This window comes from Chinchilla lanigera, unplaced genomic scaffold, assembly GCF_000276665.1.
Source record: "Chinchilla lanigera isolate Chin_1 unplaced genomic scaffold, ChiLan1.0 scaffold00061, whole genome shotgun sequence".
Classification (NCBI taxonomy): domain Eukaryota; kingdom Metazoa; phylum Chordata; class Mammalia; order Rodentia; family Chinchillidae; genus Chinchilla; species Chinchilla lanigera.
The window spans coordinates 9,346,883-9,360,874 of NW_004955462.1; the positions used below are offsets into that span (position 1 = coordinate 9,346,883).

A 13,992-nucleotide genomic window follows, 5' to 3' on the forward strand; every position below is an offset into this window, starting at 1 on the left:
CCCCACTTCCAGACCCATGGACTACTGGGGAATGAGATAAGGAAGCAAGCCTTTAGAGTATGGCCTGTTGGTATGGTAGGTGGATTAAGAACCACCAGAAGATGTCCACATCTGAATTACCAGAACCTGTGAATCTGCAAGAAAACAGGCAGCAAAACAGAGATGGGATTGAGGACTGTTTGGCTGGGCCACATGTAATCACAGGGTCCTCAGAGTGGAAGGGGTAACAGAAGAGTTGGAGCCAGAGTGAGGACAGTAAGGTTTTGGCCACTGTTGCTGGCTTTGAACATCGAGGAAGGGGCCACAAGCCAACAAATGCAGGCAGCTGAACAAGCTAGAAAAGGCACAGAGATAGTTCCTCCCCACCAGCCTTCAGAAGAAGAAACAGTCCTCAAAATATCTGGATTTTGGAGCAGTAAGACCTACTCTAAGCCTTTGACCTCCCAAACACTAGATGTTAAATTTGTATCCTATGAGCCACTAACCTGGAGATCACCTGTCACCACAGCCACAGGGATTAAAACAGCCAGCCAAGCATCTACAAGCACGGCCTCTGTTCTCAGTGTCCCTGCCTCCATTGATGCAAATCCAGGGGGGCAGCGAAGGTGCGCCAGGCACACTAAACAAGTGAAAGTGGGTGTGTGAGTAGTGCATGTGCTGAGTGTGGTAGCACGGGTTAACCCGATAGAGATGCTGGGAGAGACCCGCTGGGCAGCATCTCTGCAAGGAGGGGCACAGGGTTGGGGAGAGAGCGAGCTGAGGATGCTGACTGCAGAGGGACAGGGTGAGAGGCACCGGCCAGAGGCATCTGGATCAGCTTCCTGGAGGAGGTTCCAACCAAGGTGGAGAACCAAGCATCCTGCTGCAAGAGCTGTGCACATGGAGACCTCAAGGAGGGCGGGGTCCAGGACGACAGGGAGCACCCAAGGCTGACCCAGGTTCTCATGCAGGCCTGAGTGGCCAGACGAGGCTGGAAGGAACACAGCAGGGTGCAAAGGGCCCTCCAAGGTGGCACTCTGTCCTAAGAGCCTCAAAATCACTGCAGGGTTTTATGCAAAAGAGCAAAAGCTTGAGATTTACTCTGCAACAGCCCTCAGGCCGCAGTGTGGGAAGCAGACGGCTGCGAGAGGGTGGGCTGACCACAATCTTGTCTCTGCAGAGGATAGCCCATCCGCGAAGCTGGGCTTCCCACGGCTCCGGATCTGCTCAGGGAGCCGATGCTGTGTGTGAGAAAGGCGGTGCAGGGGAGAAGAGCAGGCAGGGGTAGTGGACAGGGCTGGCCGCTTCGGGAGGTGGAGCAGCAAACAAGTAATAAAACCTGCGGCGAAGACTCGGATCAGGAATCTCTCATCTGTGAGTGAGAACGACTCCTAGCTGTGTGGCGGGCACAACCTCATCCTGCAGTCTACAGCCTTCGGGAAACTCCCACTCCACCCTGCAGCCCTTCACTGTGGGTGCTTTTTGGGTGAAAAGAAACACTTCAAGGGGCAGAGTTCACTGTTTAGCCACTGAGTGAGCTCCTGCCAGCTGCCAGGCTTTGGCCAGGTCTGAGGATTCCTTCCCACCTCCAGGTACTTGGATCTAATGGGCTTGTAGGAAGTTAGAGAGCAAGGAGTCGTTTGAGACAAAAACCGACCCAAGGGTGACCCTGAGCATAATAATCCATCTGAGGATGAGCTGACAAGAGGCCAATGTTGTGTCAGCCTCAGGAGCTGGAGAAGCTAGAAGGGGCCACAGAGGTCATAAACACAACTCGAAGTCAGAGGTAACGGTGATCATGAGTAGGAGGTGCTGTGGTCTGGATGTGGAGGGACCCCCAAAGGCTGATGGGACAATGGTGTGGTCCCCAGGGCAGCACTCGGGGAGGTGGTGGAAAGTTTAAGAGGCAGGCCTAGTGGGGTACCGAGGTCATGCACACACCCTTGGAGGGGTTGTGCAGCCTGGTGTTGCCCTTTTTCTCTTCTGCTCCCAAGCATAAGGTGAGCTGTTTCACCACATAGTTCCTCTGCAGGCTCCAGGACAAGGGGGCTAATCAGCCATGGTCTGAAACTCCGAAAACTGTCAGCCAAAACGCACTCTCTCAGTTAAACGCTCTGATTACCTCAGGTGGTCAGGATGGTCATCAAAAGCTGACAGACCCAGGACTCAAAAGCAAGTTGGGAGGGGAGGCTGACCAGTGCTGGAGACTGACCAGGTAAGCGCAGGGCAGAGTCAAAGTGGGTGGACACGTCTGGGTGGACAGGGCTGTCACTCACAGCAGCGGGGTGGGAGAGGACAGCTCAAAGGTGAGTGGACGAGTCACACGCCCAGGCGAGGAATCATCTCTAGGCATCTAAGGTGGACCCTTGGTGTCATCAGGAGATGGCGGAGCCCAAGGGCAGCCAGAGGGACCAGGACTGCAAGGAGGCCGAGAGATTGCTGGGTGTCTGAGCAGCGGCCAGGGTCCCGCAGGGTTTACACAGGGCCAATTTCCTGTGCCCCTTCTTTCCAGAGGGTGTAGGGGGGCGGGGGAGCCAATCAACAAAACCTTGCTGTTCCGGTAGCCTCTGACAGCTCATTCTGTTTGTTTTTCTTTTCAGGGCAAAGGGGATATGTGTGTGGAAGAAGCCCCTCCTTGTAGGCAGCACGAGTGATTTAGATGGAGTCACCCTCTGGTGCCCGCAAGTAAACACACAATTCCTCTCTCCCTCGAGTGTACTTAGGAACTCCGTGTCCTGCAGTTAGTCCAGCAATCAGTCCCTGGTCCCACTACGAGCCCCTCACCCTGACAGCTCCCTCACCAGGGCTGCCCGGAGTCCTGAGGTCCCACACCAATGCCCTGACTTGGGGCCACCCTGCTTTCTGAGCCGGAGTTGGTGGCAGTGTGTGTGTGTGTGTGTGTCCTGAGGTCTTCCACATTTGTCCTTCAGGTCAAAGAAGAGGCGAGGCCCAACCTTCTAAGATTAGAACAAGTTTCCCAAGGACCCGGCTTGCATCCTGGTCAGCTGCTGCCTCTCCTGTTTCAGGCTGGAGTTGAACACTTAGCAGGAGGGGTGGGGGTGGTGTTTGGTGGATGGGACATTGGGGACAGGGCCAGCACGGTGTGCTGCCAAGTCACCAGGTCCTTTCCTTGGAGAGCCTCACCAGACAGTCCCAGAGGGAGACAGGAGGGGCCTCTCAATGAAGACAGACTGATGGTAACGCTGCTGGCTACAGTGTTCCTAGCATGTGCCAAAAGCCTGGCCATCCGCATACATGGGCTCCTCTAACTTGCGTAACCTGATCCAAGGAGAAAAGGACTGTATCAGCCTGCTTGGTTGACGAAACAGAGCAGCTAAGAGGCTTTTTGAAGTTGTGGCAGGGATGTCTTCTGGAGTCACCTTGGGCGTGTGCCCCGAGCTCTCTAACCTGTTCCACAAAGGAACAGTTTCTGTAAACTGAAGGGGGCAGGTGGGGCAAGGCTTGCGAGAGCCTCAGGGCTGGCCTGGACCAGACAGGTCGGGCAAGTAAAAGCACACACAGGACACAGCCGATGGCGGAGGCCCACAGGCCTGGACTCAGGTTATCAAGGCTATGATGAGCAAGAAGTGAGGTAGGGAAAAAAAACATTATCTGCTTTAATCAGTACCCATCTGCACGGATGCTTTTACAGAATACCGCCACTTGATCAAATTGCCTGTTATTATCTGACCACAATGCCTGGGAAATTCCAGGTAAGAAGACCTACACTTCACAAGGCAAAGTTTTTCCAAAATTTTCAAGTCAGAATCATTAGCTTGTTAGCAAACATGAAAAGAATGTGTTACACGCACCATTGGCTTACTTGATCCCGCACTGTCTGTGGAATTAGGGCATGTGGAAGTGTCTCATTAGGAGGCAGGAGAAGAAAAGTAACTGGATTCAGAATAGCATCAGAGGAACAAAATGTCAAGTTTTTATAAGTTGCTCAATTCACAACATGTTTAACTACATTGACCAACATGACACAGCACTGCAGGAAGATGCCTGGGGACCTGGCTGGACCTGGAATGTAACCTGGAGAACTGGTGTCTGAGCTTCCACCCAGTGTGGCTCCCTATGGGCGCCTCGGGTGTACTGTGGGAAGCTCCCCTAACTCCATTTATGCGAAATCAGCAGCTTCTCTTTGTTTTACCACATCTCAGACTCATTCATTCTCCCTGTAGCCCTGTAGCCCTTGTCTTGTGGCAATGCAATGACTAGGCACTTATTAATTTATTAATTTTTTTATTTTTTTGCGGTACCAGGGATTGAATTCACGACCTTGCACTTGCCAGGCAAGCGTTTATGCCACTGAGCTATACCCCCAGCCTGGACAACGCAATGAAATGGATCCTTTCACAGCAGAGATTATAGTCCAACATTCAACCATTGTTATTTTACTTTCCATTCATTATTTACCAGGGCAACAATGCTGCAGAAGGACATGACTAGCAGAACGTATGAGAAGGGAACCTGAGCCAAGCATGGGACATTCTCAGTAGAAGTGATGCAGGCAGTGTGTGCCACACATGCATGCGTCTCTGTTGGGGAGGAGGTGACCATGAGCTTTCCACACAGTTCATACAAAGCCTTGGTGAGAAGAGACAGGTGTTTGAGGAATAGAAAGGAGGCCTGGGTGGTTATAACTCAGCTTTTAAAATACCTATAGTTTTGCAAGATTTCTGCTTTCCTGTAAGACTGAGCCCTGAGATCAGGTGTTACTCATGACCCTTCCCCTAGCTCACTGCCTGTCCACAGAAGCTACTCAACAAATGATAGATGGATGGATGGATGGATGGATGGATGGATGGATGGATGGATGGGTGGATGGGTGGATGGATGAGTGGATGGGTGGGTGGATGAATGGGTGGATGGGTGGGTGGATGAATGGGTGGATGGGTGGGTGGATGAATGGGTGGATGGGTGGATGGATGGATGAGTGGATGGGTGGGTGGATGAATGGGTGGATGGGTGGAAGGGTGGATGGGTGGAAGGGTAGAAGGGTGGATGGGTGGAAGGGTGGAAGGGTGGATGCATGGATGGATGGATGGATGAATGGATGGATGGATGGATAGTGCCTCAGTAAACCAACACCATTGGGCCCACATCAGGAAGCTTGATAAATATAGATCAGGACCTTGAGGTGAAAATGGAAACAACTTGTCAGCCAGGGATAGCTCTGAGCATGCTGGGCTGGACTGTTTTCATTAAAGCTCAGCCACTCATCCAAGGTCACTGGTTGGTAACCAGAGAACAAAGAATGAGAACTTCCCCTGCCCAACCCATTACTTAGCAGTCTGAGCCTCCTGTCTCTACTTGAGGCTAAGAAATCCATTACCACCACATATTCTGCCTGACTCCTGAGTATCATCTTCTCCAGGTTGGCTTAATAACCAATCTATGCTAAAACAGGACATATAAAAACTACTTAAAATCTGCCTGTTTCTTTACAGTGGTTGACTGTTTCTGCGGGCTGCTTGACATTTTCAGACCCATTTCAACAAGGAGCAAGTGGGGAAAAGGAGGGAGGGAGGCTCTTCCTGGGTAGAAGGGTGTTTGACCAGGACCAGAGCCCACATCCTTGGCCTGGTCTCAGCGGGGAGTCACCAAGCCGCAGAATCCTTCTACTTCCAGGGGAACCCACAGCCTCAGGCACAACAAGGGCCCGCGGGAGGCACAGGGATAACCCTGCTGGCCTTTGACACCTCTTCAGCTGGGATGGCACCGATGGGGCCTTGAAGATGGCTGTTATTTTTGGCGCAGGGAGGCTGAGACAGGGTCTCACTATGAACTTGCTTATGTAGCCCAGGCTGGCCTCAAACTCACACCAATCCTCCTGCCTCAGCCTCCTCAGTGCTGGGATCACAGGCGTGCACCATCATACCTAGCTGTTTTTTTTTTTTTTTTTTTAATTAGCTTTTCCATCTCTTTTTGCTACATCTCTGTCTCTCTCTCTGAGAGAGAGAGAGAAGGGGAGGGCGGGAGCGGGAGGAAACCCACCCAGCTGGGTTGAGCTGCTTGAGTGGAAGTTCTGCTGGGTTTTCTGAGCCCAGCAGCAGGCTCTGAGGAACGGGGCGCTAGGTGGACAAACAGCCTTCCCTGTGGCCCTGACTCCCAGCGACAGTGTCCCCTGCAGGGGTTGGCTGAGTACCCCAGAGCAGCAGTCCCACGTGAGTCCACACCTCCGTACGGTAACCCTCAGGCTGCTCACGTGCCCCCTGTCCTCCGAACCCTCTGCACACTCAGCAAGTCTAGCTGCGCCCACCACCCTTGCTCAAGGGCTTGCTTTAAAAGTCTGCTGTCAGGCGCTGTCTCCACAATAATAAACCAGCTACTTCACTGAGTGGCCGTGGTGCCTGTACGGTACTGAGATGAGATGGTCTCATTTCATCCTCAGGACATTTTTGTGATGTGGGTTCTTACTCATCCCTGTTTTACTGAAGAGATAATTGAGACTCAGAGAGGGCAAGCGGCTGGTCTAGGGTTGCACAGCCCCTCCTGGTGACCTGGTATCTTTGCTTAGATGTCCACAAACACCTGCGCACTTACCTTCAACCCCGTGTGCACTTGGGGGTTTACATTTGGGAATTATTCAATAATAAGACAAATGACCCAAGCGGCAAAGGGTCTGAACAGCCTTCACCTGAAACTGAGAAATAAAGGGCTAACACACACATTAGTCACTAGGAAAGTGCAAATCAGGACCCACAGAGTGGTTCTAACAAAGTAAGTGGACGATACCAAATGGGGCTGGGATGGGGAGCAACAGGGCATCTCAGCCATGCCGGTGGAAGTGCTCAGTAGTGTAGCCTCTTGGAAAAATACTTTGGCAGCTTCTCATGAAGTTACACGTGCATCTACTAAATGACCCAAACGTCTCACTTGTCAACTATTTATCCAAAAGAAATGCAAACATAAGTCCAAATAAACACTTGCATGCAAATCTTCACAAAAGCTGTATTACTCATAACCCAGGCCTGCAAACGACTCAATGTCCATCCCCTCGGGAGTGAATAAACAAACTGCGTTGGGAGACCATCACGGAATATTACTCAGATGCAAAAAGGAATGAACTCCAGACACACATGACAATGTGGAGGAATCTCAAAAACATTCTGTCAAGGGGAAGAAGTCAGACACGAAAGACTACCAGCATGATTCCATTTACATAACACTGGGGGTACCAGAGAATGAACCCAGGGTCTTCACACTGAGCTACATCCCCGGCGCCTTTTTTTCTTTTGAGACACGGTTTTGTGAAGTTGCTGAGGCTGAGCTGAAACTTGTGACCCTGATGCCTCAGCTTCCCAGAGTACTGAGATCACAGACATGTGCCATCAGGCCCCGCTCACTTACATTACATTCTTTAAAAAAGCAAAACTGTAACAACAGAAAGCAGATCCCTGATTGCTTGGGACACGGGTGAGGTGGGAAGCTGACTGCAAAGGGCACAAGGAACATTTGCGGCAATGAAGTGTTCTGTCTTGACCGTGACCTGTGTATCTTGTCGTGAAGGTTACATGACTATGCCACCGTCAAACTGTACACTAACGTGTGTGTTTTATTGTGTATGAATTCTTTTGTGTGTGGGGGTACTGAGAATTGAACTCAAGACCTCATGCTTGCCAGGCAGGCCCTGCGCCACTGAGCTATATCCCTGGCCCCCTGTGTATGAATTTTACCCTGCAGAGGTGATTAAATCTTTTCAGAAAGGCAGACCACAATTGAAATACAAAGGCTGAGGTGCACTTCATCTCTCACCGCTGTATGCCTGCGACACAGGCTTGGCTCCGGACAGCAGCCCCGTAGGCCCAGGGCCTGGCTGGAAGGTGCTGTGGCTGCTGGAGGTCGGCATCCTCTGTCCACTGCTGGGAGCACATCCAGCCATTCCTGCCCAGCCCGGGGCTGCGGCCAGGACTCCTACAGGAAGACGGCAGGGACAGCTGGGAGTCTGGAGCTTGACAAGTACAATTCATGGCTTGTGGGGTCTTGGGCCACTGACCTCACTGCTCAGAATCTCATCTACAAAACGTGGATAATAACCCTCTATGGGGTCATGAGATGCTGAGATCGGGTTTCACTGATCTAAACTCTGCCCCTTGCTGCCAGTGTGACCGTAGACAAGACATTGCACCTCAGCTTCCCCACTTGTAAAATGAGGTTTAGAAAGGCACCTACGTCAGGATTGTTATTAAGCCCACATGAGACCGTGCACAGAACACCCTCCTCCCAGCACCCTAGACCTCTCCCCGACTTTTGCTAAGCTACAGATGGGCCCAGAGTAGGTGTTAACTGGACAGTGGACTTACTTGCACTCTCGGTAGATTTGCCAGGCTATTGCCAGCCTGGCCCTGAAGAACTGCAAGGAGGCGGCCATGATTCTGCTTCCACTGAGTTGTTTTCTTCCCCATCTTGCAGAACAAGCTGCAGACCAGACAGGTCAACACAACATGGGAACTGACAAACAAGAGTCCTCTGCCTCCCGGGGAAGCGCAGCCTGGCTGCTTGGAGTGGCAGTCTGGCCTCCAGCCATGCCTCTGCTTGCTCATAGCAGGGCCATTCATGCGCAGGGGTCACTGAGATGTCTTGAGGCTGTGGGGCGGGCTGGGCGGCAGAGGGAAGCCTGTGTCTAGCTTCGCTCACCCAGGGCCAGTGTTACAGAGGGGTCCTGAAAGGAAAGCCCCCAGCAGGGGACCTCGAGTGTGGGGCCTGCGCTGGAGGGCAACGCTGGCCCCTGTGATCCGAGGCGGACAGAGTTCTGCATAACTTCCCAAGTGGCAACAGGGGTGCTCGGGGGCGACTGCTCTCCAGGGACCGTGGCCTGGCTCCAGTGGTGCAGGGAGAGAGACCAGGGGCTAAATCTGCTGCTAAGACAGACGAGCTCTGTGTGCAGACTACAGGGAAGACCCAGATGTGCTCTTTCCAGAGCGGAGCCTGGCAACTTCAGCTTGCAGCCTGGGGAGGATGCTGGCCCGCAGCCAGGGAATCACACCAAATGCTGCCCCACGGGCCGTGCCGTCCCTCATCTGAGAAATGGGTGTATAGAAGATGTTTCCCAGTGCCCCTTCCTGCACTCACACCTCATTGTTTAATTTAAAATAATTCTGAAGAAAACTGGGAAGACTTGGGTTATTTTTCTTATGTGGATGGAACAGAGGTGGGGCACCTAATTAGGTATAGATAAAATCAGAACAAATTGTCAGGAAACTCACTGGTGCCAAGGAAATGAAGCTTACATCTACCTCAAAGTGAAGAAGCCCTCTTCCCCGTTCAAGGAAGATTCTAAGATTTTAGTTCCTCCCCCTAATCAAACCCAGAATACAATAAGCAATTCGATATCACCCTTTCATTCCAAATCAAGCTGGGGGGGCAGTGATTCATGGGGAAAGAGGATTTCCAGGAAGCAGGACAGTATGGCTCAAATAGCCCAGGAGGCCTCTAGAGCAACTAAAAAAGGAAGTGGGAGAAAAAGTGGCAAAGAAGAGGATCCAGGCACACAGGCCAAAGGAAGAACAAGGGTAAGAGGGAAAACGAATGGGAGTGTCTTCATTACTTTTCTCGTTGCTGAGACAAAGTACTGAGGGAGGAAAGGATTATTGAGCTCACAGTCTGTAGAGGGTTCAGTCCATAATCAGCTGGCTCCAAGGCAGGGTGGCTTGGCAGAGGGGCATCACAGAGGAGAAACAGTTCATGGTGGGCAGAAGACAGCAAAAGCAAGTCACAAGCGGCAACAGCAGCTTCTTTCTGCCCCTTTTATACTCTATCTAGGATACCAGGCTTAGGGCAGGGGCCAAATCAGTCAGTGGACTGATGTAGTAATCACACACCCTTAATCCCAGCATCACACACTCTAGATCCAGCCACCTCTGAAAAGCCCCACCTACGACTGCATGAGGCTTTGGGGGACAATTAGACCCATGCCCTGCCTGGGTTAGGAGACAGCTGGGAGGTGAGCTCCCATTGAGCTACACCCCCAGTTCTTTTTTATTTTTCAGTTTGAAAGTGGGTATCACTAAGCTACCCACTAGGTGGGACTCGTAATTCTCCTGCCTCAGCCTCCCTGAGTGTATGCAGGTCCCTCAGCCTACCCTTTGTTTTTAGCTAAGTCACACAAAGGAAGAATGAAGATTTTGCTTTTATTTGTGTGACATTTTTTTTTGGTCTGCTTTGCCGAGGGCCCCAGGGTAAGCCCTCAGCCACCCTTAGAACTTCACTGCTGGGGGTGGGAAGGGTGGGGTACAGGAAGCAGAGGTCTCCATAGAAGAGTCCTTACAGTGAGACCCTCTGGCCCACAGAGGGCTCGTCTGTGAGCAAAATGAGTGTACAAGGCTGCCTGGCAGTTAATGCCTGGTCCATTAGTGTCCCCACGGGAAACCCAAGAAAGGGCCTGTGTGGGAAGGGCCTCACAATCCAAAGTTAAAAAACAAATAGCCCATATTTATTGTTCCTATTTTACACTGATTTATTCAGTATGGCCAGGAACTGGCTAGTGTTGGGTGACAACCTGCTTGGTAGTCTTAAATTAGGCAGGGACTTTTCTAGGTTCACAGTTGCAGTTATTGGAAAGCACCTGAGATTTAAGCAGACTCAATTATCCCTACAAGAGTCCAGATTAAACCTCATTTTGGTGGAGACCAGTGTAAGATCCTGAAAAATAAAAAGCAATGAATCAAGCAATACAGTGTTCACAGACAAATTAAGTCACGATCTCTGCATGCTCTGCTGCGGTTGAGAGGCCACTTTGGGAAATATGGAGCAAAGGTACATTAAATATAACAAATCTAGTTGGGTGTGGTGGTGCACACCTGTAATCACAGCACTCAGCAGGCAGAGGCAGAAGAATCACCATGAGTTCGAGATCAGCCTGGGCTACAAAGTGAGACCCTGTCTCAATGCACCCAAATATATATATACAGATGTAGCAAATGAAAAGGACAGTAATACAGAGGTTGTACCTGGGAGGGGCAGGATTTAGGCCAAGAAGCCATGCAGGCTGTACGGTTGCTGGGTCTGAGACCCCAGGAAGGAGAACGGGAAAAGGGTTAGAGGAGACCCCAGAAGGAGAAAGGGGTTAGAGGAGATCAGGAGGTGGCTGATGACAGGGCTCTGGGGACATAGTCTAATTCATTGGCTCCTTGTGCTCCTGATGGCCCCATGGGCAGGCAGCTTCACCTCTCAATTTCAGGAGCATCTCCTGTGAGGGAGGGATCATAACATGCAACACTATGGGCTCGAGTGGAAACCTCCACCTCCCCATACTAACGTACAAGAGAAAACAAAGGAACACAATGATTTCTCTTAGGCTGCACACCTCTGATTTTCTTCAGGTCTTGGGAGCTCAGCTGAGACTCCTTCCTGTACATTGCTGGTGAGACACAGACCATGTCCCCAGATGGGTCAAGTATTCGTTGGTTTTGGGAAGGAGAAAGGGTATGAACCAGTACTGACTGAAAACTTACAGTCAGCTCACTTAACCCTCTGAACGGCCTTTGGAGGGCAATGGCCTGATGAGTCCCATCTTGCAGGGTAAAGTGGCTCTCCTATTGTCACACGGCATAGCGGCGTTGGGCTCAACATGTGTCACAGTGCTTTTAAAACAACATGGAATCCTCCTCCTTGGGTAAAACACTTCTGTTCTATGTATTAATGGTCTAGAAGTTGAACATAGGTGGCTGTTCCGAGCATGTAACTGACCCCATTCACAGCAAGTGGGAAGTGGGACTTTCCCAAAGTATGAAGCATTCAGATTCTACTTCCTGGTCCTTTCTCCCATTTGGGTGGGACACTGTGAACACCAGTGTCTTCCTAGGCCAGGCAGGAGTGGGGGGCCAGGTGACCCGAGCCTACTCCACACAACATCACCAAAGGCCTTGGTTTTTCAAGACAACATTAAAATGGAAGATTTTAAGTACAATCGGTGGATTTTTTTTCAGTACTGAGGACTGAATCCAGGGCCTTTACGCTGAGATACGTCTCCAACCCTTTTCTTTTTTTTTGGCATAGGGTCTTGCTAAGTCACTAAATTGCCCAGGCTTGGTTAGAAGTTGTGATCTTTCTGCCTCAGTCTCTAGAAATCCAGATGGTGAAAAGATCCGGGCTTGATTCATCCTGCTGCCCTCAGCAGCTTATAGACCCCCTTAACAATTCAAAGCCATAGTTTCCTAATCAGTAAAATGAGTCAGAAATACCCGCCTGACAGGATGGCTGAGATGGGTTTAAAGGATAAGCTGTGTAATAAAAATATTTCATAAATATTTGTTCCATTCCTTAACACAGGATGCTCCACAAATCCATATAGACTGTAAACAAACAAACTGAAGGATTATGCTGTTTCACTAACAGTTTCTTCACTTTATAAAGGATTTCCCATCCCAAGCTTCTCCGGTGGACGGAGAATATGGCGATTCCTCCAGTTTTGGTTTATGTCTGACTTTCTTCCTTGTAAAAATAAACCTGTATTCTGCCTTGTCCATATCAAAGGCTTCCTCACCTGTTCTACAGGGCTGACATTGTTGGAGGTAGACAGTTGCCTGATGTACAATAAACAAAGAATGATTCTAAGGGAACTGCCTAGCAGCTCTGTCGTTAATCCTAAGGTCATGGGGACTCAACAACCACATCGTACTGCTGGAAGCACACACTTCCTCCTCCTAATCTCCCCTTTGCACCTCCTGTCAGCTGGTATCAAGAGAGCGCCCTGCCTGCACTATAGGTATAAGGGGCATAGGGCATGGACGGGGCTGTGCAGTGGCAAATGGGTCCAGGGCACCCTACAGGAGGGGATCTACAACAGCACACACATGCCGCAGCGGGGATTTGGAAACTCTCAGGAACAAAGCGGGTGACGTCAGGGGCTCTGTCCTTCCCAACCACATCACTGAAGGAAACACCTGTACACAGCAGGAAACTAGAGGAATTAAAAATATCTGCTTGATCCCTGAAAATAAAAGAAGAGAAGAAGAAAATGGTCTCTATTCTTCCCAGGAAAAATAAACAAAGTCATATCTGTGTTGAGCCATTTCCTTTCTGTAAAGCCCAGCCCTCCTGAGGCCACCTCCTGGGGCAGATGTGTGGGAGACTGAGACCGGCTTCCTCCTGATGCCTGAGGGTGGCTGTCCCCAGGGAGGGTGTGCAGCAGGTTCCAAGTCCCCAGGAGGGAGGGTGAGCAAAGAAAGTAGAGCTTACAGCCACCTCTGCAAACAGGGGCTCCCTGTGCTCCTCCTGCAATCTCCCAAGTCCCGGGAAGTCTGCCTCTGGGAGCCGTGAACAGCAGCATTGACGGGTCCACGGTGGAGGATGTCATCGCTGGGGCTGGGCAGACAGCTAGAGGTTAGCCCTGAGGGAGCAGGGTGTGTGAGTCCACAATAGCCCGTTCATTACAGAAACACTGCCATGTATAATGCTTTTATAATCATTTGTTAGGTCTCAGACCTAACACAGCCCCACAGAACACAACGACGTTTTAAGGTTACACACTGCGCAGGCTCCTTCCCCTATCCGGCCACCTGGCTGTCTGTTTCCACACAGCATTCCTGGGTGCCACAGCCTACCCGAGATACCAGAAAAGGGAGCCGTCTTCAAAGATCAGCCCTCCTCGGCTGAGACTTGATTTAGGTTCTTATATGAGGAAAACCCATGAGGAAACACTGACCGTCTAAAAGGAACAGAAAGGGATTTGCAATTCCAAAGGAACTTCTAAATAAAATACTGATAAGCATCATAATGACCCCAGGTCCCCAAACCTCAAGAGTGCATAAAAATATATCTGGATTTGCATTAAGGTCAGATGCCTCTGTGGCACTGCCCGCCTTCTTGCTGGATGGTGTCACTCTCTCTGTATCTACTTGACAATAAATTCTGTCCGGACTTCTGTTCGCCTTGGTGTCTTCACTGCAAAGAACAGAGGACCAAGGAACTGACAGTCTGGTTCCTCGCTGCATCAGGACCCTGCTTCCTGGAGCAGCGGGGCTCAGGAGCAGATCTGACAAAACATCAGACCCTGACCTCGTCCTC

At 50.8% G+C, this 13,992-nt stretch overlaps 1 protein-coding gene across 2 annotated transcripts in view; it reads right to left on the reverse strand.

Annotated features, from left to right (window-relative positions):
* The window catches only part of Rcsd1 (RCSD domain containing 1), a 62,339-nt gene that overhangs the window by 25,259 nt on the left and 23,088 nt on the right, over positions 1–13,992 (reverse strand). The window contains exons 1-2 of one of the 2 annotated variants that reach the window (XM_013521437.1): positions 8,289–8,405; positions 7,741–7,899 (exon numbers count right to left, since the gene is read on the reverse strand). The exons of the other annotated variant lie outside the window; for it this stretch is intronic. Of the exons in view, the coding sequence (XP_013376891.1) occupies positions 7,741–7,899; positions 8,289–8,390 (261 nt within the window). The 5' untranslated portion in view covers positions 8,391–8,405. Of the gene's footprint in view, positions 1–7,740; positions 7,900–8,288; positions 8,406–13,992 lie in introns of those variants that run through there. 2 annotated transcript variants of the gene reach the window in all.